Source organism: Spermophilus citellus, assembly GCF_964194105.1.
Source record: "Spermophilus citellus genome assembly, chromosome: 5".
Classification (NCBI taxonomy): domain Eukaryota; kingdom Metazoa; phylum Chordata; class Mammalia; order Rodentia; family Sciuridae; genus Spermophilus; species Spermophilus citellus.
The window spans coordinates 123,083,740-123,111,485 of NC_138186.1; the positions used below are offsets into that span (position 1 = coordinate 123,083,740).

Below are 27,746 nucleotides of genomic sequence, written 5' to 3' on the forward strand. Positions count from 1 at the left end.
TCCAGAATCATCTGATCATATAATTTGCAAAATTCTCCCATTAAATATAAATGACCTGGATTCTAGCACATGGGTTCTTAGGTGGATATTAGGCATATAAGAAATGTAACAACTGTTATTCAGCAAGTAGATATGACTGTGATGAACTTATCTAAGCTTTAACTCCAGTTTCAGGACCACCTGGTTATAGACTGTGGGGTCTTTTCTTGAAGAGTGTCTATGTTCCCTCCCCTGCCCCAAAGAATTTCCTGTCCCCAGTTTAGCACATTGTGGGGATGGGGGTGTCATAAAGAGAAGTTTTTACTATGTCATCAAGAAACAAAACTTTTACACTCTTCCTTCTGGAAATGAGTATACTAGTGCATTTATCTTACAAAGACAATCTCTAAAGTGCCCATTCCTATAATATAATAAGATATCCATCAAGGAGACTCATGGCCTTCAATGCATAGCCTATCTAGAGGTCAGGTTTTGGTATACACTTCATTGCAGATGACAAAAAAGGAATGTGAACTCCTCCAAGGCCAAGAGACTCAAAAAAAAAAAAAAAAAAAGAGGAAAATGGGTTAAATCTATGAAACTATCCAGGTTTTTAGTTCAGACAGTAAAGTGGTTGTTGGGCTCTTATCAGGGAACAGCTCAATCTTCTTGAGAACTCTTTTCCTATTCCTATTCCTATTCTAATTCCTGAGAGTTTTGTTTTACTTTTAAGGGTTAAGACAATCAAATGAGTCCACTAGGCATTATAACCATCCTACTCAAATGCACTATTTATTGCACTAAATTAATCCCTTGGCTGTTCTATTAGCCTCCCAAGAGTTAATATTTTGAGGGTTAAATGTGATTCAAAAGGATTTATATTATCATTATGTCATAACTATTGATTTTTCCCATTGGATTAAGTGTCCCTTTAAATTTAAAACAGAAGCAGTATAAAAACAATAGATTTGTATTTTATTTTTAAATGAAGAGACTTATAGTACAAATTTTAATGTCTAGTCCTTCACATAGAAGGGGTTTCTGAGATAATTAAATGTTCGACGGCATCCATTGTACATAATGAATTAACTCTTCTCTACCTATAAAATACTAACTATATACAATATTGGAAGAAGTTAAGCAAAATGTCACTCAAATCATTTTGTACTCCTTAAGTCTTAAAACCTTGCTTAAAAATAAGTCTCTATTGTAGTGTGTTCTATATACTTTTATGACGTTTCTGATGTCCTTTCATAGAATTCGTTACGATAAAAAATAGGCTCATCAAGTAACAACTAATATTAACCAGTGTCATTTTGTAACATACGGTGGGGGGTAATAGGTGTTCGTTTTATTACTTAGGGAACCCTAGAATATAAAGCTTTTGATTCAGCCCACCATCAGCGATCATGTGGGTGGAAAGTCCTACCAAACTGTAGGCTAACTGGATCAGAGGACTATTAGTGGATAAAATTTTCTCCACCATCTTATTACACTATTCTGCCCACAAGAATAAAGGGTCAGGTTTAGCTAGGATCTGCTGGTTTCCGCAGCACCTTGAAGATGAAAGGGAGTTTTGATTAATTCTGCCATAACCCTTAAAAGGTTACATGCCAACAGGTTCTTGGCTGCGCTCCTCAACTTCTGCAGTAGTGGCTCCGCTTCAGGTGTCCTCCGGTCTAAAGGACTTCCAGGCCAGGGACCACGCAGCCAGAGCCAGCTTGCAAGTGTCAGAAGAGCCACCAGCGTGAGCTCAAGCCTGGCGGAGCACCAGACGCTGGCCACACGAGGGGCGGGGAGGGGCGGGAAGAAGCATGTCCGGGGGCGGGGCTCTAGAACTGGGGAAGCCGGAGTGGCGCGGCGCGGTTCCCGGGGCACCGCCCCGCCCCGCCCGCTCGCCCCGCCCCGCCTCGCCCCGCCCCGCCCCGGCGTGTCCGGCTGGGTCCCGTCCCGTAGCGTCTGTCCCCGCGCTCCTCGCACCCTCCCCAGCTGAGGCGTTCGCCATTGCTCCCAGCGCAGCCATGGCTCAGCACTTCTCCCTGGCCGCCTGCGACGTGGTCGGCTTCGATCTGGACCACACACTGTGTCGCTACAACCTGCCCGAGAGCGCCCCGGTGAGTGGCGCGGGCTGCCCAGAGCGCTGGGCGCGCAGCCTCCATGGCGCCTGGGGCTAGAACTCCCTCCCGCGGCCGTGGGCCTGCCGCCGCTCGTCCGGGCGCAGAGCTCCGCCCCCAGCGCGAGACCGGGCGGAAGTGTGCCTCCAGCTCCCTGCCTACGGGAAGGATGTGCGGAGTTTGAGAGGGGTTTGGGAAAGAAGGGGAACTGGAGAGGCAAATTCTGCAAGATCGGCCTGGGAAAACGGTTTCTAGAGCGAGCAAGGGAAGGGCCGAGGAGACTTAGGCGTCTTTACGGATTCCTGGCCTCTTTGCGAGTCCCAAGCACCAATTGGGCGTGGGCACCTGGTTTGGCAATTTGATTTTCCGTGGCTGCGGTTTAACTTTTGCGTATCCAGGTGATCACCTATCAGAGTTTAAGCAAAGTCGCAGAGAGACTGTGTAGTGAATTAGAACACCGAGCCAAGAAAATCATTAAGACTTAGCCCTGATTTCGCCTTTACTAAGAGACTATAATAAGCATTTATTACACCTGCCCCGTGCCCCACGCACTTTGAATAAATCCTAATCCTAACATCATGCCAAGTTTGACTTCTCACTTGTTCCTTTGGCTTTACAGGAAACAAATTTTGAAAAATTAACAGGATTTTTTTGTAGCGCATAGGGATCCCTTAGACTACATAGCTTAGTACACCAACTCCGCCATGACTAGCTCTATGACTTTGGGCAAGTTACTTAACCCATGTTCCTCAATTCTTTCATCTGTAAATGGGGCTAATAATTGGGTTTACCTCAGAAGATTTTTGGAAGGATTAAGTTGGCATACGCATGTAATGCTTAGAGCAATCCCTGGAAAAAACAAGTGTTTGCTTTTATGGTTTCCACCCAAACTATTTGGAAACCTCACCTTTTATGGGTAGGATTCCAAATCACTAGTGCAGACAGCAGGATCTGTTCATTATAGTCATGTCACGACCCCAGTTAGGTATTCCAAGGTCAAAAATGAGTGGCTGCCTGAATTATTCCTGTGTTTTCTCTGCACAGATGCTTTGAAAAATGTACTTTTCAAAACTGTTCCTGTACTTTTCTGCTTTCCTATTGTTTTCTTTAGTCATATTGAGAGTTAGAAGTCTTTTCTTCCTTTTTCTTTGGGCACTTATTCCCTTAGGTCTTTGATTTCGTATTTTCTCTTTCTCTGTGCCTTTGACATTCCTGGTCATAGTCACATTTCTGTGTATTTCCTCTGTACTCACCTTCATTTACAGGGGATGTTGTTAAACCACTGAAAGGTTAAGAGCCAATTTTGTGCATGCATGATCATAAAATTTCAGATAAGAATTTTTTTTACTGTACTACAAGATACCCTTTACCACAAGCCTTGAATATAAGTGATGTTTAGTGGTTGAAAATAGTAACCTACTGAGTTTGGGATCATGTTTGGTATTTAAGTCTTTTATTAAAGTCCCACATTATCCTGAGCACCAGGATGGTGTCAGGGATATGGAGGTAAACTACAGGTAGGCCTTCAGTCCCTGGTGGGCAGAATCCTCCAGTAATAAGCCAAAGATGGTGAAAAGCTACAGTCCCTATGATGAGGACAGTTTTTCTTGGGTCTTGCTACTTGCTTCTGCCTATGCCTGGGGTGCCTGGTTCTTCCTCACAGTGACTCTTTATGCAGTCAGGTCTGATCTTAGATACTGTTCCTTTTGGGAAGCCATCCCTAGCACCCTACGACCCTGCAATTTACCCCTTTACCGCAGTCCCACCTCCAGCTTTCCATAGAACCCAACTTCCCATAGCACTTACCACAGAATTTTAACTTTTCCTGTTTACTTGTCAGGTCTTCCCCTGGTGCTTAAAGTGATACCTCCTCCAGGGCAGACTGTGTGACAGTTTACGGACAGTTTACTTTTTGTTCTGTGTGCCAACTTTGTGCTGGGCATACTTGGCCCAACCAATAATTGGGAAAAGATTGAATCAATAACATGCATTCTAATAAGTAGTTATAATAGAGCCATTGTTCTAATAAGCATTTTGCATATATGAGTTGATTTAGTCTTCACAAAGTCCCTGGAGTTAGGTATTATTGTCATAGTCAGTACACAGAGATGAGAACTACAAGGCACAAAAAGGTTAAGGATCTTTCCAGAGTTCCCCAGCAAGGTGGTCTGGCTGTGGGTTTCTGCCTCTCACCACCATGAGGCAGTGGAGGAGGTGGAGAGAAGTACTTCAGGTGGAGGAAATACAACCAAGGCAAAGACCTAGAGAGGAGCAATAGCACGAACTGCTAGGTGCTGTTTAAAAGGTGAAGGTTGCAGAAGTCAGCAGTGGTCTGGTGTTAGGGAGCTGCAGAGCCTCTTCCTGAAGTCTCCTAGGCATTTAGCAAGTGCAGAGTATTGTGCAAATGCAGTCATGAGTGTATCTCTTTACCTGGTGCCTCAGGAAAGGCATCCCAGGAGAGATGATGGATCACACCTATATCTTGGATTTGCACACAGAGGTCTAATACCAGGCAGTTCACCAAAATGTGAGGGGGAAGGTGTCTCAGGCAGCCAGTAAAGTGTGTGCCCCTCCTGAAGGAGCAGCCACACTTGACTCCTGCTGGTATTAACCAAGAGGGGCTCAGTCTTGCCAGGTCTTCTATTTTTTTTTTTTAAGGTTTTGAGGCAAGCTAGAAATTTGAACTTGTTTGAAAAGTGTTCAAATGCTACCTCCCCCGCCTCATGCACACACACAACAGCATTGCTGAGTTGCCAGATTTATCAAAGAAAAATCTAAGATACCCAGTTAAATTCAAATTTCAAATGATGAGAACATTTGAATGTCCCAAATAGTAAGTGGGACATTCTTATGGAGGGAGCTATTTGCTGTTCATCTGAAAATCAGATTTACCTAGGTATTCTTTATTTTACTTGGCAACCTTAGGTGGGAACCACACACGATTTGTGGGCTACCTATGGCCCACAAGGCACCAATTTGTACTTACTGCATGGAGTGTGCGTTCTTATTAGTCATGTGAGACTAAGGAAGCAAGTGGCAATTCAGGCTGTGGGAGGAAGTGATGGAGGGCCTGAGCCCTGGAGGCTTCTTAGGTGACTGGCATGGTCCAAGAATAAGCTGTAAGAACCAAGACTTTAGGACTAGAATAGAGGTTTCAAGGTACAGATTCTTCTGCTTTTCTCAACACTGTCTTTCTCTGCTCCTTGCACATTGCTGCATTATCTCCTGTTAATGAAAATGTTCCCTCCACAAAGTAGGTAACAGCCCTGGATGCCCCTGGTGACAGCCCTGATGGACAGGGACACTTTTTCTCAAGAAGGCATCTGATCATATCTTACAGTGATCATCAATTTCTCATCAAAGGGTGAGAAATTCCTCTTACCCGAGACTTTAAGTGCCATGACCTGAAGCAAGTCTAACAGTATGCAAAACTGGATGTTAGGTGTAGGAAAACTCTATTCAGTGTTCAGGCAGTGTACAGGCAGGTAAACTGAAACAGGCTATGGCAAGAATAGGCAAACTCTATAACTCTGAGTGGTGTTTTGTTCTCATCTTTTTGATTAGCACACAACTGATAATAATAGCAAATACTTAAATTGGATTTGCCCATATGTCAGGCACTGCACTAAGCACTTCATGGCTCTAGTCTCTGAAGGCAGAATCATGATGTGTACCTTTTATTGTCCATAATACTTTGTACCTCAATCTGATTCAATGCATTTTTTAAAATGTGACAGGCGTTTTAATGATAGCAGTTGTTGATTTGATAGGAATGTGTCTATGCCATGATAATTATTATTTTTAAAAATATTTTTGTTAGTTGTTTATGGACCTTTTTATTTTATTTACTTATTTAAATGTGGTACTGAGAATCGAACCCAGTGCCTCACACATGCTAGGCAAGCTTTCTACCACTGAGCCACAACTCCAGCCCATGATAGTAATTTTTTAACAGATTGAATTGTTCTGAAGATGGAACAGGAAAAAAATAAAGGGAATTCAGGATATCACCAGACTGTGGAAATGAAAAGATTCTATCACTCAACAATAATCAAGATAGTTCATTTATTCTGTCTTTAAGATTTTAATTATGCATAGGTCATCAATTCATAAGTTAACATGAATGCTTCAGTATAGCAAAAAAGAAAACTAAAGAATGAAAAGTAAAGGTATTTAAAAATATAGGAGCTCTGAGCGTGGTGGTGTATGCCTGTAATCCTAGTAGCTCTGGAGGCTGAGACAGAAGGATTACCAGTTTAAAGCCAGCCTCAGCAAAAGTGAACTGCTAAGCAGTTCACTGTCTCTAAATAAAATATAAAATAGGGCTGGGGATGTGGCTCAGTGGTGGAGCCCCCCTGAGTTCAATCCCTGGTTCCCCGCCCCCCATCCCTGCCAAAAAATGCAGGAGCATCCTGAGTTTATCCCAAATGAAGAATTGATGCTAGCTGGAATTCAATTTCTTCAGCAGATGTTTTTCTTTTTCTTTTTTCTTTGTATATGTTAGCAGTTTTTAACAGTTGAGAGTGGCCCATATTTATTTCTACTACATTTTTTTTTGCCTTCCTCCCATTCCCTTTGCTTCTCTTTCAGTAAAAGCAAATAGAGGAAATGGTTAGAATTTTTAATATTTTGGAGAATCAAAATAATCTTGCTGTCTAAATAAAAGTGAAGAGAAAAAGTTTAGGGAATATGGAAGAAACCATGCAAGTCTTTAGCAAGGAATTGAGAATATTCTCTCCCTTCCTTCCTTCCTTCCCTCCCTCCCTCCCTCCCTTCCTCCCTCCCCAGGGATTGAACCCAGTGGTTCTTAACCACGGACCCATATCCCCCACCCATTTTATTTTTTATTTTGAGACAGGATCCCTGAAGTTATTCAGGGCCTCACTAAGTTGCTGAGGCTGGCTTTGAATTTATAATCTTCCTGTCAGCCTCCAGAGCTACCACGCCTGGCATCTACTTTTATTTTTATTGATGCATTATAATTATACATAATAATGGGATTTATTGTTACATATTCATAACATACAATATAACCATATAATTTGATCAGTTTCATTTTCCAGTATCTCCCCTTTCCCTCACTTCCTCCCTCTCTTTGATCCCTCTCAACTTTACTGGTCTCTTCTATTTTCATGAGGTCCCTTTTTTATTTTTTTCTTTCTTTCTACATAGAAAGAAGATACAATCCTTGACTTTCTGAGTCTGACTTATTTCACTGAACATGATACTCTCAAGTTCCACCCATTTTCCTACAAATGACATAATTTCCTTCTTTGTGGCTGAATAAAACTTCATAGTGTATGTGTGTGTAAAATTTTATTGGTTCTTTTTATTTATACATACAAGGAGATTGAGGGAGAGGGAGGGAAGAACAGTAGAATGAATCAAACCTAAATTTCATGTACATATATGAATATACCACAGTGAACCTCACCATAGTGTATATCCATAAGGCAATAATCTAAAAAAAAAAAAGCAACTATAAGTAAATAGCAGAAAGATCAGTAGAGGGAAGGTAATTGGGGGTAGTGAAGAGGGGAGGAAAGGGGAAGTACTGGGGACTGAATTAGGGCAATTATATTCCATGCTTTCATAATTATGTCTAACTAAAAATACATTTTTAATTTATTTTTAACAATATAGTGAATATCCATAAAATATGTGAGTCAGTGGTTTTTAGTACTCTAGGGGCTTCAGGAATTTCTTAGATGCCCTTTCCAACCCTGTAGGAATCCGGGGTGGTTTTAGGAAGCAGCCCCTATGGTTCTGAGTCACCTCCAGGGTTGAGAACTGCTGCAATATTGTGTTGAAGTATTGTGAGTCTGTTAACCGTTGACCTGGATTAGGGTCACTTTGCATTGGATGGGAATACTTGTTTAGTGATTTTAATTAGCTTTATGACAGAGAACAGCCCTATTTGACTGGATCCTTTGCTTTCTCCATTCCCATTTCTTAACACACACACTCCACCCAAACTCCCAACTCCAGCTGTGTGCAGGCCCCTCAGTTTCTGCACCTGGCTTGCTCTCCATCCTCTCCTGATTCACCCAACTCATTGCTGTATCTTCCAGGTATTCGTGTAAGCATCATTAACACAAAGAGGCCACTCATTTGCACTATACCTTTTTTCCCCTTGTGCATAACATGCTCTCACATATTGTTCAGTGTGTCCTTCTGGACACAGCTCAGTCACACCCAGACCACTGCCTTAAGTTCAAGTTCATCTGACTCAGACCTGCAAATACTCTCCTAAGGTAGAGGGTAGGGCCTATTTGTACCATCATTCACCTTTGGTCCACTTTTTGTTTGGTATATGCTGTCCTTTAAAAATTGAGCCAGTTCTATAAACAAACAATGGGTGTTTCACTCAGATATCTAGGACTTGCTGAGAAATCAGATCCATCAGAAGTCAGCATTTACCATTGTGCTTGCTTCCAAAGGCTTACTTTATTCTTCTTATTCAGTTGTTTTTCTTTTGGTGGAAAATAAGAGAGATTTCCTGTACCTAGTAGAGGCTCATTACTTCACAATTCCTCCTTCAGATTATCTGCCTGGTTTCTATGTGCATTTCATTCTGAGAGGCCCCTGAGAGGGAGTCTTCCCAGCAAGGATGGAAAGAAAGGACAGATGTAATGAGATTGGGTAACATGTTTTTTGTCTTGGTGATGTGTTAAATAAATTGCAAAACTTTGTCAAGACTTGATTATGATCTCCAGTCCATTAGAATTTGGGAGTAAGATTAATAATCATCCTTGGTTTTATAATTGTATACTGATGGTATAATTTTAGACAGAGGATAGCTGCCTGGGGCTCACAGGGGATGATAAATTGCTCGTGAAGGGGGATTATACTGCAGAATTTTATAATTACAGGTGTGTTCCTCCCACTTACTTCCATTAGTGATTTCATTCAGTTTTCATCTGTGAAATTTAGAATGAACACTGAATTTCATATTTAATCTCTCTTTTTCCTTTCCTTATTTGCAGCTCATTTATAATAGCTTTGCTCAGTACCTAGTCAAGGAGAAAGGGTATGATAAGGAATTGCTTACTGTGACCCCAGAGGATTGGGATTTCTGGTAAGTCTCTTCTTTTTCTTCTTCTTCTTTTTTAATGTCTGCACATTCCCTGTGGTTTTTAATTATTGCTGATAAAATTTTACTGTTTCCTCTTCTATAAATGTAGAAAGCAAAATGTGAAATTGAGTCAAAAGACAAAATGCCTTCTACACTAAGTTTTGCATCTAATGAATTAAAATATTTTCTATTTTAAACAAGTTTAGACTTGCTTAATTAGATCCGAAAAGAAACTAAGAGCTTAGGTGACTAATTCAGATATGGTTTGTTATAATTAAAATTTTCAAAGTTTATTAAGATCTAAAATTTACATCTTTGTAAAAAATTTGACTTATTATCCCTAAAATAAAAGAATAGTAAAAGAGGAGGAATCATCATGTTTTAAGTAACTTCACTAGAACTTTTGGTTTTGGTAATTTGGTTGGGCAAACCTGCTTACCTTTTATTGCCCCCTTCATTCCTGGTTTAGGATTCTCGGCTTCCCAAAGCCTCCTATATCTTTCTTCCTCATTTTAATGACACAAACAAAAATCATAAGCCACTTGAAATTGTTCTGCGAGGTTGAGTAGTAGCACACACCTGTAATCCCAATGGCTCTGGAGACTGAGTCAGGAGGATCACAAGTTCAAGGCCAACATCAGCAATTTAGCAAGGCCCTAAGCAACTTAGCAAGACCTTGTTTCAAAACAAAAAAAAAAAAAATGAAAAGGGATTATGGCTCAGTGGTTAAGTGCCCCTGGGTTAAACCCCTGTATCAAATAAATAAATAAATAAATAACAACAAATGAAGAACTGAATGAATGAATAAATAATTAATTCAGTTTGAAATTAATAGTAACACTAAAACACTAAAATGCATGTGTAATAGTCTTATACATTCCTATGATATTTGGTTAGTCTTTTGATATATCCCTTAAATTAAAGGAAGAAAACAAACATCCTAATATATGAAACAATTGGCTTTGGAAATTAGAAAGAATGTAAGTAATGCTGCTATTGCAGCCTTTGATTTTAGTAATCTCTTGGTATTTGTAGGTAATTATACCTCCTTTTATTATTTCATATAATAAATCTATACTCATTTTTCTCCCCAGATCCCACAAAGCTTTTATAGTAAATAACTTAAAACTTCATATCTGACTTTATTTTACTTGGTTTCAATAATATGGCTTGCCCAGAGGGGACCTAAATTGAGACAAATCCTAAAGAAAGTAGTGAGAAGTTAACTTGTAGAAAACAGATCTGTGTGTGTGTATGTGTGTGTGTGTGTGTGAGAGAGAGATATGTGTATTTTAAATAACATTTGCACATTTTAACAGAGGCATAGGAAAATTTTCGGGTTATTTTTTCTCTCTCTCTTTTGAGTGTCAGATTTGTCTTTTCTAAAACCTAAAGGTTTTACAAACTAAACATACTGCCCTTTGCCTATTTAACAGTTTTCCTTATATGCCTCTTTTGTGATAGATATTTAATTTTATAATTCTTGAATTTTTTGTTTGTTTGATTAACATATCATTTGCCTGGGCAAGAGAATCCCTTTGTAACATTGTAACTTTGGAATAATATAGATTATTATTTCTTAAGTTAGCTAAATATATGAACTGATTAACAGTCAAACTTTTCTTAGTTGCAAGGGTTTGGCATTGGATCTGGAAGATGGGACCTTCATTAAACTTGCGGATAATGGCACCGTGCTCAGGTAATAAAATTTAGTTGTGAAATTAAAATCTTACTTTCTCCAGGATACAGTGTTACTATACAGTATTACTATATGATTCTTAAGGTATAAGTTAAATAAAAAGTCACTTTTATTGTAGTTAATCAGATGACAGATAATTTGTTTGCCTGTGTGTCTTTGTATGAATTATTGAGCCATTTAAATATAAATCTGTAAGCTTTAGATTTAAAGATCTAGCTCCTTTAAATTTAGTTTGAAGTATTTGCAGGAAATACAATAGAAAATTAGTAACTTGCTTCATCTTATTGACCACCCCTTATTGCAAAAGAGCTCGGGAATTATTCTGTTTTAGCTAGGTGTGTAGGTGCCTAGAATAAAACAATTATTCTTTTGATTGAAGAGGAAGGGGGAATGGATATTGAGTAGGGATTGGTGGTCTATGTATATTTCCTTTCTTCCATTTATCCAAGTGTACATCATTCATCATGCAGGGCTCATATTGCATCCCAGCTCCTTCTGGAAGTTTTTCTAGACTCCTATAGTCCAACCTTTCCCTCTCTTCAATAGTCAGTACTAACTTCCTATTCTTCTCTCATCTCTGAGTGTACCCAACCCTTTCAGGTGCTAGTAACCATGTGGAAAGCAGTCATGAAGTAGCTGCTGTCCCTGCTTTTGAGCCTTTCAGAGAGCACTAGGGAATGGGCATCTGTTTTTTACCAAGTACTAATAATTAGATCACCATGGCCATGAAGCTGTGCCATTTATTACATATGCCAACACAGCCAGAGTCAAAGAAGACTTGGAGCCCAGGAACCCTTGTATATATTCTGTCTTTGAACATATCATTCTTTTTGCATGACATGACTTCTTTCTCAGTCTTCCCAGACCTTCCCCAAGGTGCTTCTAATTAGAGCAGGTATGGCCTCGCCTCTGATTATTTTGTAATTTATTTGTGTAAGTTTTTTTCTCAGGTGACTAGAGATAGTGTGTACGCTTGTATATATGCATGTATACATACATATATATAGAATGGCACAGCTTTGACCATGGTCACTTTGGTATAGTGTTTTTGGCTACCTTCAGCCATTCTCTCACTGTTGTTAGTCAGTCTGTCAACCTTCGCCAGGGTCTGTCCTTCCCTATTCAAGTTCTGGCTAACCTTAAGTTTCTTCTGCATTTCTTAGCTTATCTTCTTGATACCTTCTTTCTTCCAACAATGCAGTTGCCTTCTCATGAAATTTCCCATTCAGGATTCCTCCATATTAACATATAGCATTCTACAATAGGGGTCTGGTAGAAATTCCAAAAATAAAGTGCCTCGTTGAGAATGGGGAAAAAAAAAAAAAAACATATAGCATTCTAAAACATCAATCTTTTTGTAAATAAAGGCCCATCTGTGGTTTCCCCCCATTTGTGTTTTTTTTAATAATTATTTTTTAGTTACAGGTGGACACAATATTTTTATGTGATGCTGGGGATTGAACCCAGTGCTTCACGCATGCTAGGTGAGCCCTCTACCTCTGAGCCACAACCCCAGCCCCCATTTGCTTTTTTTATTCCCTTGTTTCCTTTCATATCATCTTGCTACTACAGGATAGTACCAAGATAATGATAGTGGTATTCCCTGTCATTATAATTTCTCATAATAAACTACAAAGAATATCAACTGTTTTTTTCCCTACAGGAATTTCTCTTAACCAGGCCCAGTTGATTCAAAAGCAGTATTTGGGACATGCACAAGAGCTACTTTCTTGTCTTGTTCTCTTTTGCCTTGGTCCTCTTGCTACACCCCACCATACTTTGGCTGTGTTGTGTCCTTGAGTGGGCAGGTTGCCCTCCCTTGTCTCTGCAGTACCATGTGCTCACAGTCATCTGCCGTTGGTGCCAGGTGCCTGGTGCCTCCCTCGCCTCCTGTGGCTTGGTGTAACTTGTGCTTTAACTCTGGTACTTGCTGTTCTTATGAGTACCAGAACCAACTTCCCACCCAGTCCACATGGTCGTTTTCTAATTGTTTGAGTTATGTTCATCTCATTATTTCGTGAAACAACAGCTTCTCTAGGAAAAAGTGGTGGGTTACACAGTGTTGCCCTCAGAGCAAGCTGCTCCTAATCACTTGCTAGTGGATATATTAAATGGAGGAAGAGCTATAGCTGTCAGTAGAAATGCCTTATAGAATTGTAAGCAGGGAAGTCACCCAGTTGAAAACAGGGAAAAAAAAAAGAACAAAACTTTTGATAGCTCTGGCAGCAGCTGGGGTCAACAACCTCAGTTCTAGAGGAACAGGCATTCAAAGGAGCCATTAATGAGCAGTCTGCTTTATCTCCTAAAACTAGGGCAAGCCGTGGCACTAAGATGATGACTCCAGAGGCCCTGGCAGAGGCATATGGCAAGAAGGAGTGGAAGCATTTTGTGTCTGACACTGGTGTGCCTTGCCATTCAGGTAGGACCCAAATGGGCAGCTGTACCACTTACACCCTTTTCTTTTGGAACCTGAATCTGCAATGTGAGAATATAGAGAAGACCCTCCTCTATGTCCTTTGCTGGGCACAACATATAAGGAACAACCTCGACTTCATAACAGTAGGTTGGATTTCTTTTTCTAGATATGTCTGATTTCCTTTTGGCAGCTGGTTCAGAATGCTGTTAGCAGCATTTCACACTGTTTTAAAATTTAATTGATGCTCCTTTTACTTACACTTGTCTGGGTTAGAAAAGATAGATTAACACTTAGCAGTAATACATTCCTTACCAATACTGTATTTTCTATCAATTTTGTCGTGTGCTTAGTCCTTGGATTCCTTTCTCCAGCTCTCATGTCTCTCCATATTCACATTGCACACCACTTCTGTTTTCCGGAATTCTCTTCCTTACTTTCAATTCGAGTATCTTCTGCCTTTTTATTTTCCTGTGTATTTATTGGTGCTGGGGATCAAATGCTAAGCAAGTACTCTATCACTAAATTATACTCTCAGCCCTATTTTACCACATTTTAAATGATTTTTTCACTTTTTTCTTTTCCAGTGTCTTTAACAAGCATCATTAAGACTAATTGTAAAATGATTTTTCAAAAACTTATTTCCAAACTTTCATGTGCATAAATTAAAAGGGAATGGTTAAAAAAATTTTAAATAGATAAACCTTATTAAATATTTTTTGTGCTACTTTTTCATTTGTTCTATTTTTTTTTGCCATTTTGTTCTTTTTCTTCCACACTACAGTGTTAAAAATGTACCTTTCTCCTTCAGAAAGTGTAGTAACCAGAAATTAGTTGCAATTATTGATTATTACTATTGGGTTTATTTTTTTATATTTGTCATTGTTTGAGAAGTAAGTATGTGTTTTTGTAGTGATTGAATGTGTTAGGAAGTATACGTGTTCATAATAAAATAAGTTGATATGAAAAACAGACTTCATAGTAGGGTCAGATATAGAATGTTTTCATACAACTTGAGTCAAATTGAGTGCAAAACCTTTTACTCAAAATGATGATGGAGAGCTGCTGTTCTCTCTCCAGAGTTTAGCAATTGTAAATAAGCTTTTCCTTTCTCCCAGAAAAGCTAGGCACATAGCTAAATGTTTCTTTTGAAAATTTATTCAGAAAGTGGAGTATTTTTTACTGCTGTGTCCACTAGAGGGCGGTACCTTCTTGAATCAACATCTCCCTCTGGTGCTTACTTTACCCCAGAGCATCCTAAGGATGGTCTTGGAGTTTATCTACTGTAAATTGATAAACTCCAAGACCATCCAAGTACCCAATGCCCAGGGAGTCAGGCTGTGACACATAATAAAGGAAAGGCAACATAATAAAGGAAAGGCAATGTCTTTAAATAATAAAACTTTGTTTTAATGTTGAAATATGAAATAAGAAAAAAAAAGTCCTTTAATTTCATAACCCATTTGCACTTTGTTTACATTAAAAAAGTAATCAAGCATATTGTCAATTAAATATTGTAAAACTAAGGGACACTAGGCACTGAATTCCACTGAAACTTCTGAGGAGATACACAAAGAATACCTCTTAAGGGTTGTCAGTCTGGGAGACTGGAAGCTGTGATATTCATTTACAGGCTTCTAATCCCATTAGTTGAGGGTGGCCAAGGACCTTTAGGATAAAGCAAGTAACACTATTGTGTTTTAGGTAGGTTGATGCTGTTCAGCATAGCTGTGGCTAGACTCAGATGTGGGTCCCAGGGATATGACATGGGCCATCAGAAGTACTGTCCAGGGACAACAGATCCAAAAGTGGCATATGTAAGAGTTCAGGTTTAATTCTACTCCCAAGGCCATACAAAATAAATTTAATTGCTCTCTTCCATGAGATCCTGGAGTGAGTGTACCTGTCTTGTACTCCTGCATTTTCCTAAGATAATCCACCATGTACTCACAGGGTATAGTATTAATTCATCAGTTACCCTGGTCTTTCTTGTATTGCACTGAAATTTGCTGGCATACCAGCTGAATGCAGTACTTTTGATGGACCAACCAGCACTGGTGTGGAAAAGCAGTATTTGTGGAACTCTTCACAAAGCTATTTGTTTTGGAATTTAGTGTCATTGATAGCATAAATTGTGACTTCTTCCTATTCCATTTTATATTTGCAATATATCCTGCATATAGTTTTCATATTCTTTAAGACAACTCAATTTTTTAAATAAAATACTTAGTTTGTTAATTTCCTGTGTATTTATTGGTGCTGGGGATCAAATGCTAAGCAAGTGCTCTATCACTAAATTATACTCTCAGCACTATTTTACCATATTTTAAATTATTTTTCACTTTTTTTAACCAGTGTCTTTAACAAGCATCATTAAGACTAATTATAAAATGACTTTTCAAAAAATTATTTTCAAACTTTGATGTGCATAAATTAAAAGGGAATAGTTAAAAGATTTTTCTAGATAGATAGGCCTTATTAAATATTCTTTGTGCTACTTTTTCATTTATTCTAATTTTCTTTTTTGCTATTTTGTTCTTTTTCTCCCACACTGCAGTGTTAAAATGTACCTTTCTCCTTCAGAAAGTGTAGTAACCAGAAATTAGTTGCAGTTATTGACTATTACTACTAGGTTTATTTTGTTACACTTGTCATTGTTTGAGAAGTTGGTTTGTGTTTTTGTAGTGTCATGTTTGTAGATGTCATATTTTACCTTTTAGATAGTGCCCTCAGAGCTTAAACTAAATGCTCCTTAACAGACACGGAGCCTGTATTAGTGCCATTTTGAATTGAAATGGGGGCTGTACAAATAAATAAACCACAGTCCATTGTCTCTTCCCTCAAATTTCTTTGTATCCTTCATGTATGAGGCATTAATTTGTTTCCAATTTTGAAATTTTTGTGTGTTTTTTTCTTTTTTTAGGAAAATATTACTTTTACGATAATTACTTTGACCTGCCAGGAGCTCTTCTGTGTGCCAGGGTGGTGGATTCCTTAACAAAGGTGAGTAAACATTGATTTTTTTAAAAAAAATCTGATATGTGTTCAGTCATAAATCAGATGATTTATCATATGTAACTTTTGAGTTGAGATTTTATTTACTTTATTCTTTGTGGTTTCAAAGGTGACCAAGGAAGAAAGACATGGCAAATTTGATCAAAATATTTTTGGGAAATTAAATAGCAGTGGCCATTTTTTCCCCCCCAGGGAACATAAATATGTTCTCCAGTAGGGAGTGCAAAAGTCTAGAAAATACAGAACTGATCTGAAAGAATATTTTCTTGGTTTCATTTGCAGAATAAAAAAGAGTAAAGGCAACTAAGAACATTCTATGTATCGTTAAGCATTCTAAATAATATAAAACCAGAAAAATTAGGTAAGATTTTGTTGTTGTTATTGCAGGGATTGAATCCACGGGTGCTTAACTGCTGAGCCACATTTCCAGTCCTTTTCATTTTTTGTTTTGAGACAGCATTTCCCTAAGTTACCTAGGGCCTCACTAAATAGCTGAGGCTGGTTTTGAACTCATAATCCTCCTGTCTTAGCCTCCCGAGTCACTGGGATTACAGGTGTGCACCACAGTGCCCAGCAAGATGAAATTTTTAAATTCATTTTCTGAGCGCAGTTTAATATATTCATACTTTTGCTTTGTACTACATATCAAGATGAAGTTTGAGATGAAAACCTATGAATGTAAATGGGTTTACATTTCAGAGTTGCTTTCCTTTTTGCACATATTTTCTAAATCGCAATGATGTATTCAAATCTTTTGCTTTTTTTGTGTGGGGGGTACCAGGGATTGAACTCAGGCACTCGACCACTGAGCCACATCCCCAGCCCAAGTCAGTGTTTTATAGTTACCACAAACAAAATGTTTCAATTTTTTTTTTCCTTGTGGTACTAGAGATCAAACCCAGGGCCTCACACATGAGAGGCAGGTACTGTACCACTGAGCTATGCTGCCATTCCGAAATGTATCAGTTGTAAAGCAATTTATAGTTTAATTGTATACAAATGTCTAGTATTTGTTTAGATAAGACACTGGTCAATGTTTCCAAGGAAACAAAGGGCTTTAGAAGTGTGGTTTTTTTAAATGTAATATTTATTTGTATTCGGGTTAAAAAAATTCTTCATAAAAATGACTTACGATTTGGAATTGAACCTAATTCATCTCTCCTATAATGACTTGCTGTTCTTTTACATTGAGATTCAGGATCAACAAAATCTGAAATAACCAGCTTCTAGGCCTTAGGGCTTCAGGTTTCTTGGCTCCATTGATAGCACAGTACATTAAGTAACACATTCTGATATCTCAAACCATACTATACTCTAAATTTGCTTTGTGTTTAAAATATTCTATGACTTTTAGACTTTATAAAAATTTATATTTTGGGTTGCATGAGCTATGTTAATATTTAGTCATATACATTTGTATATGTATATGTGTGTGTGTATAGTAATTTTCACAGAAGAGTTCTCTTTCTAAAATAACACAAAGTAAAAGAGAACATTATTAACCTATTGTTTTCTAAAACATAAATCCTTACCTTAGAATCCAGTAATATTATAATTGCCATCCCTTTCCACTATGCTTAGAAACAGAATTATTGTATTTGTTACATATGGAATTTTTTTTTTTTTTAGCAGAACAGTGATCAAAAAACATTTGATTTTTGGAAGGATATAGTTGCTGGTATACAACACAATTTTAAAATGTCAGCTTTTAAGGGTAAGTAACAAAGAGAGGCTTTCTGATACATGTTTGTTAAATACTGTGTGTCTACTGAATTAGATAGAAGTCGTCTCTTTTCCTATGCTCCTTAGTGAGGATTTAATTTGATCTTAAATATTGCTGTGAAGTTAGTTCTAGTTTTAAGAGGTTCTTTTATTCATGTCTGTTTCTTGGTCATAATTGCCAATATTCAAGTATCTTTCATATGCCTGCCAGTATTGTGCTAAAATGTAGGTGCTTTCGTTATGCTGTTCTTTTACATTGAGTTGTTCCGTGCATTCCCTAGAACGAAATATTCCAGTTTTGCTGTGTTCTGGCTTGGGAGTGAGGATTGGTAATGCCTGCAACCTTTAACATAGTAGTTATAGATGGGTGGGCAAAGTATCTGCCAGTGGAAATTCCATACTTGTTGCTTAAGGAACAGTAGTGGTGGGGCCAGAATGGGGTTCGGCCAGCCTTGAGCCTGGGGTTTTATGTTTTCATTTGAACATTTGCTCACATTACTCAAAGACTAATTCTAAGGAATAAATAGATGACTTCATCCCAGTGACTAGAAACAGACTGCCCTGATTCAACTAGTGGGCTGATGGATGCTGAAGAGCAGTGTTTTTCATCTTAAAATCCTTGCCTTTGGATTGACATATAAAAATTGCTTGCCTTCCTTTCAATATAAATCAAGCCATCAAAATAATTTTAAGTATTATGACTAAAAAACATGCCAAGGCAATAAATAGTAATTGCAGAATATTTTTTCAAATTATATATTTCTCTGACACCTGTCACTTTGCCTCCCAGAAAAGAAGCTCTACCTTGGGGTGACTTTTGTCACTTCTCTGTGCCCACTTATTAGCCCTTGACCCTGGCTTCTAGGCCTCACGTGGTTTTGTGGGTGCCTCTTCTCAATCTGCTTTGAGTTCTGGGGATATGGAATGCCCATCTTCAGTAGAGGGACATAATTGATAACAATCATAAAAGCTGCATATTACTTTATTGTTTTTCTCTTCATTAACTTTGTAAAATGAATAGCCTTAAAAGCATGGATGAAATAGCAAATTGTTACTTTCAAGTAAATTCAGCATAAAAATCTTTTAATGTTATTTTATTGCTTTGTAAATGAGTAGATTAAATATTTTGTGCTTTAGTGATGCACAGCTTAAAAGTTTTAAACAATAATATAAAAATACAGTACAGAGCATAAATAAATAATGTCTTTTCATTTCTAGCAGATTTTGAAATGCTTGACATTAATTATAATTTCATCAGAATAAGAAGCACAAGATCCATTTGCCAATGTTATTTAAACCCACACAATGATATTACATAAGACTCAGTTAAGGGATCAAATCAAATCAATTGCTTGTGTTAAATAAATAAGAATAGGTCAGACACCTGTTCCAGGTTTTACTGGGTATTTAAAAATCTCTTCTGCAATCCCAAAAAAGTTTGAAAAGTTCATAACGAAAGCACCTTCATTTTAGCACAATATTTTGATTTCTTATGAGAGCTTCAAAAAAGCATACATGCACCTATATATTTGAATCAATCTTAATGAAAGGGGCCATATAAGCCTTATATAATGCACCATCTGAAATAGCTTAGGGTATACAGTGTCTTGAATTTCAGTATTCAAGTATTTAAGTTCTATTAAGTTATGTGATACCTCCCAAATGTTTCCTAAAAGCTCTCATATTAGTTGTTAGAATAAAGCTATTTTAAAAAGAAATGCTAAGTTTCTGAAACCAAATTTAATGTAATTTAGAAGCCTATTTCTGGGTATTTATGTGTGATAATTTGTTTTAACAGCAGAAATTTTTAAATATTGAAGGAGTTCACAGAAAATCTCTTAAGAGGCTTAGGATTGCTGACTAGAAACTCATGAGGATCTTCACATATTTACCATTGCTGCTTATATTTACCAGGGGAAAATTAGTTGGTCTAAAAATTCAAATGTGTATTTTGGAAAATTAAAATTGTATTATTTTCAGCCTACCTCTGTATGCGTTTTATGGGGTGGGATGGAGTTAGGGAACACCTTTCCAAGCAGAAGATTTAGTTAGCTCCATGAGAATGTACTCACATGGGAGCCACTAAGAATCCTGAGAAGGAGGAATGGACATACTCAGAGGAGTACAGGCCATTTGACTCGGCATTAGGCAGCTGGAGCCACACCTGGTCATTTTCTGTGAGATCGATTATGGCGCTCCCTGAAGCCTGATCCAGGTAGCCTTTGGTATACTCATCATAGGTGTACATTATGGGGGTGCCATTCTTATATAGACCTACCCAAACATGAGTCCCTTTCACATGCACATGGTAGGAGAAATAGTATATTCCTGGTATCCTACAGGTAAAGATTCCAGTTCTTGGGTCATAATGCTGTTGCCTGTTATACAAAATCTTATCAAATGGGATGGGAGCACCTATTGCTGGATAGGCTTTGGAGAGAATAACAGTAAAAGCAGACACAGGCATTCCTGTTACTCCCTGGTTGGCACTAACAAGAGGCATCCCAGAAAGACTGGGCCTTTGTCCTGCCTTTATAAAGCCCTCTGGCATGACTGCTTGGCCTGGGGGCCCAGGGGGTCCTGGAGGCCCTGGGAGACCGGGCTGTCCATCATGGCCTCTTGGACCTGGAGGCCCTGGTGGTCCAGTGGGTCCATTGAGGCCCTTAGTTGCTATGCCAGCTGGACCAGGAGGACCTGGATTTCCAGGATCACCTTTAGATCCAGGGAATCCTGGGATACCTGGTGGCCCAATGGGACCTCTGGTACCTGGTATTCCAGGAGCCCCTCTTGGACCAGCCTCACCATTGTGTCCAGGCACTCCCTTAGCTCCTGCTGGGCCTACAGGGCCTGGAAGACCAGGAGGTCCTACCATTCCAGGGTCACCTTTTGGGCCTGGTAACCCTGGATTACCCTTGGGACCACTGAGACCTGGTTCTCCTGGGTACCCTGGTTTTCCATCTAAGCCGGGAGAACCCCTTGTTCCTCTGGCTCCAGGTTGTCCTGCAGGCCCAACTGGCCCTGTCTCACCCTTAGGGCCTGGGAGACCATGGTTGCCTGGGATGCCTTTTGGTCCTTGGGGTCCCATATTTCCAGGAGGTCCAGTCAGACCTGGCTCCCCAGGATGACCTGCTGGCCCCTGTTCCCCTTTGGCACCTGGACCCCCTGGAAGGCCAACAGGTCCTCTTTGTCCCTTCAGACCAGGTAAACCAGGTTTCCCAAAGCCTGGAGCTCCTGGTGGCCCAGCTATTCCTGGAGCCCCAGGGTGACCTTTTGCCCCTGGAATCCCTGGCTGACCTGGAGCCCCAGCAGCTCCTGGCTTTCCAATGCCTTCTGGTCCTCGTTCTCCAGGAGGACCTTGGGGACCTGGTGGGCCAGCCAGTCCCCTTTCTCCTGGAAAACCCCGATCACCTTTGGTGCCTGGCTGTCCTGGAAACCCATTTTCACCTCTTTTTCCTACTCCAGGAGGGCCAGGTGGTCCCATGGGACCCTGAGAGCCTGGAAGGCCCCTCTCACCTGGGCGGCCAGGAGCACCATACCCTGTTTCTCCTTTCGGTCCATTTACACCAGGGACTCCTGGCACACCCTTTTCTCCAGGAAAGCCCCTGGGTCCTGGGGCACCTACAGGTCCTTGTTGTCCAGGTTTTCCTGGCACAGAAATTCCAGCTGGGCCAGGGATTCCAGGAGGCCCCGGTGGTCCCCGTGGTCCTGGTAAACCAGCCGGTCCAACTTCTCCTTTTGGTCCGTATGGTCCTCTCTCCCCTGGTTTTCCTGGGAGTCCTGGCACACCTGGTTTCCCGGTAGCTGATGGTCCTGGTGGTCCTGGCAACCCTGGCTCTCCCTGGAGTCCAGGACTTCCATAGCCTGGTTTTCCTGGTGGTCCAGAAGGACCTGGGTGCCCTCGAGGTCCTGCAGGGCCTGGTGGGCCAGGAATACCTTGCTCACCTCTTACTGCTACACCTAAAAGACACACCAGTATTATGATTAGTAACATTAAAGTTGATCAGTGTTTCTCAAAATGTCAAACAGGACAGGGCGGTGCGATGTCATTCATTCCATACTAGTCTTAGACCAAGCTTAAATAGGTCTGGATGATTCATTTTATAGTGTTTTAAAATTACTGCTAAAGAGAGAGTTTTCCATGGCTACCACTTTCTTCATAACCTGATGATCTAAGATAAGTTGACATTGAAGATTTCTTCAGAATAAGAGTAAGGTGGACAATTTTTCACATTTATTTTGGAAAAATCATCTACATAGGTAAGAAAAAAAGATATTTGACAGAAAAGGAAGAGAAAGACAAGTGGAGAATAAATAAGAAAAATTTATAGAGCTGTAAAGATTTTTCCCTCACAAAAGCTATCCTGGAAGACATAAATGAGTAATGGAATTAATTCTAATTTACATCTGCCACACCCTGCTGAATACTTCAGATTTAGGCTGATTTTTTTTAAACTTCAGAATATATTGTGTTTTTTTATTCTTTTCCTTATGGACTTAATTGAAACAAAGAATTAGTTAATCAGATATAATGGGTAAGTACATAAAATAGGATTAAAGTGTTTATCTAAGTGCAAATTAATGTTGTTTGATTTTATAAAGCTATTGGTTTAACTTCTGATGGGCTAAACTTAAACTCAGTGATCACTTATTTAGTACCTGTGATGTGAAAAGGCCACAAATGTGGGAAAGCACAAGTTGTGTCCTATGGAGGATTCAATCCTAGAGTGAAATGAGTGACTACATAACAAGAGCTTTTAAGAGGTATCCCAGGCTATTTTGGTCACTCAAAGGTGGGTTGTAGCAGGGCACTGCAGGCATTAGGGAAGTGTTACCACATTAGTCTTTTGACATTAATCTTCCTAATCATCTACATAAAATTTTCTTCTTTTATCAGGGAAATTCTTAAATAGTTAGCCAAGATGACATAAAGTTGCATGTGATTTTTAATATTTACTACAGAATTTGTATTAAAATTGTTTTCTGTTTATGTTCAGAAACATAAGATGCCAACTTATTATTTAGATTCTTAGGTTGTTGAAAAACTGTTCATAGTAATATTGACTTAATGATGTAATATTAGTTGGATAGGTTGCTTAAATCCTGAAAATCATTTATGGCCTGACTTTTTTTTTTGGGGGGGGGGCAATGTGGAGTATTAAACCCAGGGCCTCATGTGTGCTGAGCAAGTGCTCTATCACTGAGCTAATAAGTCCCTAGTCCTATAGCTGTGACTTTTGAGTCACATTTGTTTAAAAAAAAATAGTGGACTTAAATCTTAAATCTTTAATAACTTAAAAACTCAAAATGCAGGCTATTATCAAATGAATTGAAAAGAATTGTAAATTGCCTTTAAAAGCATTTTGGAGTATTAATTCCCTTGAATCATTAGCTGTCAGTACATAAACATATTAAAATTGAAAAAAAAACCTCTCATTAATTGACTGCTATATAAAAAATAGTTAGCCAAGAGTAGGTACTAATTTCTATTAGGTAGAGCTGTAGAGGTGTTCCTGAGATTTAAAAAGCATTTGACCTATATAAAATATAGAATAAATAATTGAACTAAATATGCTGAAATAGGAAGATATTTGTTTTAGATTTAGGAACTTTTGTATTTGTAGTAATTAGTTATATTTCAGTTTTCAGACATTCAAACATAGCTTTTCCCATGGACTTTCAGAAACTTACAACAGGAAAAAGATTTATATGAGAAATTAATTTATGGACATTTCCATATATTAACACACATTTCATTCACTGACTTTAGTACATGTTCATGATGGATTTATATGTAAAACTGGATTTAGTATATTACAAGTAGAATAGGTAAGGGATTTCTTAATGGTTTGGAATAAAATAGCATTTGTAATGCAGACTATATTTGTTAGGGGTTTGCTTCAGAATCTGGCTATAAGGATCATGTTCATACCGAAATAATTGTCCAACTAGAAATCTGTTGCACTGCTAAAAGAGGTAAAACATATCATATCTTATTGAAAATGATCGTATTGGGCACCTTTTAAGGCCAGAACTCCAATAACAGGGTGATCTGTGTTACTTGAAATGTTGCCCTAATGGTTCTAAACCTCTTGGTGTAAGACAGAATTTGACTTCTATTGAATCTCTGGAGCCCCTGTTTGTAGCTTGCAAGCTGAAAAAACAAGATTAGGGTGGCACCATCCTTAAGGAAAAGTGACAACCTACTAATAAGTTTCTTAAATGTCCACAAACTGAAATAGTGGTTGGTTGTGTCAGAATGTGTTACCTGTGTCTGCCTAGCAGCTGTAGAATCCTCTGCAGCATGATTTAGTAGTGTTTTAATGGGATCCTCTTTTAGCCTGTGCTGAACATATGTGCCTAGGAATTACATATGAATTCTGAATTTCTGTTATCAGCTTAACATTTTCTTGTAATACATTAGTGCCTGCCATGTGGATGATGATACGTTTGATTTTCTGTCTTATGTTATCAAGAAGAGACCAAGGAGGATTAATGTTAAAGGATAGCTTCTGAAATTCTTATTTAACAAGATGTTTTCATTTGTTCTACAAAAATAGCCAGGATGTTCAAGTACATTAAGGTGGGAAGATAGAAATAGGTTTAACTTTCTACAATGGTGCATTTTATTTTTAATTCAAGATTGTTTATTATGATTTTGGTAAGGTATTTAGGAGTCTGAATTTGTGATCAGAGAGAGTACTGAACCCATTGTTGCCTGTCATAGCATTTCACATCACATTTGTTGCTTCAAGTGAGGTAGCATGTCCTTATCTTTTACTCTTTCTTTCCTGGCTTTTTCTTTCTCTTAATTTATTTATATTTTAATACATTCAATAATATCTGTTGTGCCTCTGTTTTTAAATATTAGGCTTCCTTTCATGAAATACTCTGTTTCATCTTTCTTCTCAACAAGGCCATTTGTTTAAATTGGTTGTTCCCCAAAACATATTATTTAAAGTTTATTACAAATGGCTTTAGCTTTATGTACAGGACAGAATATATAACTAAAATGAAAAAAAATATTGTGGAAAGGGAACCTGAAGCCTGAAATCAGTTTATATTGTCCAGTTGATGTTTTCTAGGCAGTTTGTATTAGATGCTGTCGAGTAGAATCAGTGAGGATAAGGCCTTGTCATTGCTCTTTGAGGATTTCTTAGTATTTTATATATATGTATATATATATATATATATATATATATATATATATTATCTCATTGTTCTTCCCAGTAGCAGAGAAAGCCATACAGATGAGGAATAGATTCAAGAGGAAAGTTAAAATTTATCTAAGACTATGCCAGTAAAGTAGTAATCAGAACTAGAAGTACTATTAGTAGTTTATTAGTATTGTAGTAATAGTGAAACATAAGGCACCTGACAGGTATTAACTCTCTTGATAACCTTCACGGAAGCCCTTAGAGATCAATCGCTCCTTCTTGTTTTACAAATGAGGAAACTAAGGCACAGGGAGGAAAAATAACTTACCTGAGGTCACACAGCTAGTACTGTGCATTTAACCACTAAACTATATGGGATATATAAATAGCTATGAGGATTGCTACTTCATTTGCCTGTTTAGCTTATTGAAACTTATTGTGTATATTTGTAGACTAGTTGAACGTGTTTTAAAAGTAAATGTGTGGTTAGAACTGTTGCTCAGTGGTTGAGCACTTGCCTAGCATGCCTGAGGCATTGGGTTCAATCTTTAGCACCACATAAAAGTAAATAAGTGAAATAAAGGTATTGTGTCCATTTACAACTAAAAAACATTAAATTAAAAAAGTAAATGTGTGTAAGTATTTAGATATATTAGCCTTCTATTCTCTTTGTGTAATTATTTTTAAATATTTTAAATTTAATTACTTTTGGTTGAATTATTATATTTGGATTATAGATAGTTATTTGTACAAAAGTATCATTCTAGGGAAGAAACTTCATGTATTAAAAGTCTTTAATATTTTTCTGTTATATTTATTGTACAAGGAGTTTTGTTCTTCATTCACAAATTATTTTGTTGTAATTTGGACTAATTTAGGAATTTTCAATAGATAATACCAGAGTTGAAAGCATTTTGTTAAAGATATCATCATTAAGATTGTAGAAAGCAGCAGCCAGCTAGTTACTAGAGCAAAATATGCAATTCAATTTACCTTTACTCTTTATGGTGTAGGGAATGAAGAACTGGGTCTTGGTGTTGGGTGGTGGGCCTTTTATGCCAGTGGGTGTTTGGTATCGCTCAGCATAAAACACTCCATGAACCAAATTCAAGGACATTAGCAGCAAAAGGGCGATTTGTGGCAGCATATTCTCAGGTGGATTCTGGAAAACAGAAAAGAATTATTTCATATAGCTTTGTATTGACCTGTTTCATTTTTCTAACATTGCACAGTTGGAATTCTTTATTTAACTAACTGCTTTTTAACACAGTCCTTTATAAAAATTTCAATATATTCCATAAATTAATGAGAGATAATTATTTAGTTCTGTGAATGTATATCATATTTATTTGGGGAAGCTATATTCAAGTAATCAAGTAAAAATAAAGTGATTTACAAATAAACATAAATAAATCATCAGTAGACAACTATATTAAGTCATTCTGGATCTTAAACATATCCTGAAATATCTAGTAGTTTCTAAATACATTGAAATGCAGATTAGGATAAGTTTGTACAGTATGGTTTTTATTGGGATTATTTTATATAGACTTATATTTTATATACAAGTAAACCTCTCTGAGTATGTTTTAGTAGAAAGCCATTTTTTAAAATAATGCACAAGGACCCCAAAGAATTAACTTACTTCAATATTAACTTGCTTCTTTTCAAGCCGACTAACATGGAATTTTACAATGACCCTCAGTCCATAGACTTACCTGGGTGCTGGAAGTTCTGGAGCTAGTGTCTGGGTGGCTTTCTGAAGCCTCCTCTGCTCAGGTAGGCAGTGCAGAAGATGCCCTCTCCAAAGTTGCCCTTAGGTATTTATACAGTCTTCCTCTCACTGCCTGAGGTTACTCTGAGCTTAAGCCCCTCCCCTCAGAGGTGGGAAGCACTAATTATGGTGGAAAGTTCTATTAGACAGGCATACAAAAATCAGGTTGGCCTCTATTTTTTCTTGTTTTCTTATTGAAAAATAAACTCTTTGTCTTAAATACATATTAATAGTTTTAACCATACCCATTTTTCTGTAATTTTATTTTAGAAATTTTTACTCTAATGTTAGTTCATGTTGGAATGATGATTCCCCCTTATTATTTTTGAAAAGCACATTATTGTGTTGTTTGTTTGAAAATATTTGGTAATATATAAAAATAGGGGAAGAACTCTTTTGGAGGAGGATGTGGATTTAAACCATCATCTAAATTCTTGAATTATTATATAAAGCCACCAATGTATCCATTAATGTTCCTAAATTTTTATAAACATAGCTTAGCTCAATTCTTATATATTTATGGGCTTGAGAGAAAAAAATAAAATGGTGAAATTGTGGGTATGCTGTTTTTTTTTGCATTTAAGGCTTTTAGTGTAAGTCTTCAGAAGTTAGTAAAAGAAATTTAAAGTAATAACATTAAAATTTTTTAATTTCTTCATTTTAAATATTTAAAAATTTTCAGTCAAATGCAGGATATTTGTGAATTTGCTAGTAGAGTTAGCAATATATTCTTTCTGAAGAATTTAGATTCTTTATTCCCAATAATACACTTTGTTCTGGATATGGACTCAGATATTCTTG

General features: G+C 37.9%; 2 protein-coding genes across 5 annotated transcripts in view; one reads left to right on the top strand and one right to left on the bottom strand.

The window, feature by feature from the left end:
- The first annotated feature begins 1,879 nt into the window (after positions 1 to 1,879).
- NT5DC1 (5'-nucleotidase domain containing 1) overlaps positions 1,880 to 27,746 on the top strand; it is a 124,455-nt gene continuing 98,588 nt past the window's right edge. For 2 of the 4 annotated variants that reach the window (XM_081294920.1, XM_081294921.1), the window contains exons 1-6: positions 1,880 to 2,093; positions 9,080 to 9,171; positions 10,796 to 10,867; positions 13,180 to 13,286; positions 16,204 to 16,283; positions 17,925 to 18,009. In XM_081294920.1, the coding sequence (XP_081151046.1) occupies positions 2,001 to 2,093; positions 9,080 to 9,171; positions 10,796 to 10,867; positions 13,180 to 13,286; positions 16,204 to 16,283; positions 17,925 to 18,009 (529 nt within the window). In that variant the 5' untranslated portion in view covers positions 1,880 to 2,000. The remainder of the gene's footprint in view (positions 2,094 to 9,079; positions 9,172 to 10,795; positions 10,868 to 13,179; positions 13,287 to 16,203; positions 16,284 to 17,924; positions 18,010 to 27,746) is intronic. The other 2 variants (XM_081294918.1, XM_081294919.1) reach the window with 2 other exon arrangements.
- On the bottom strand, positions 20,086 to 26,318 carry COL10A1 (collagen type X alpha 1 chain; the record flags this gene model as incomplete). Its single annotated transcript, XM_081294917.1, has 2 exons — positions 20,086 to 21,974; positions 26,165 to 26,318. The coding sequence occupies 2 exons, from the start codon at positions 26,316 to 26,318 to the stop codon at positions 20,086 to 20,088; spliced, it is 2,043 nt and encodes a 680-aa protein (XP_081151043.1).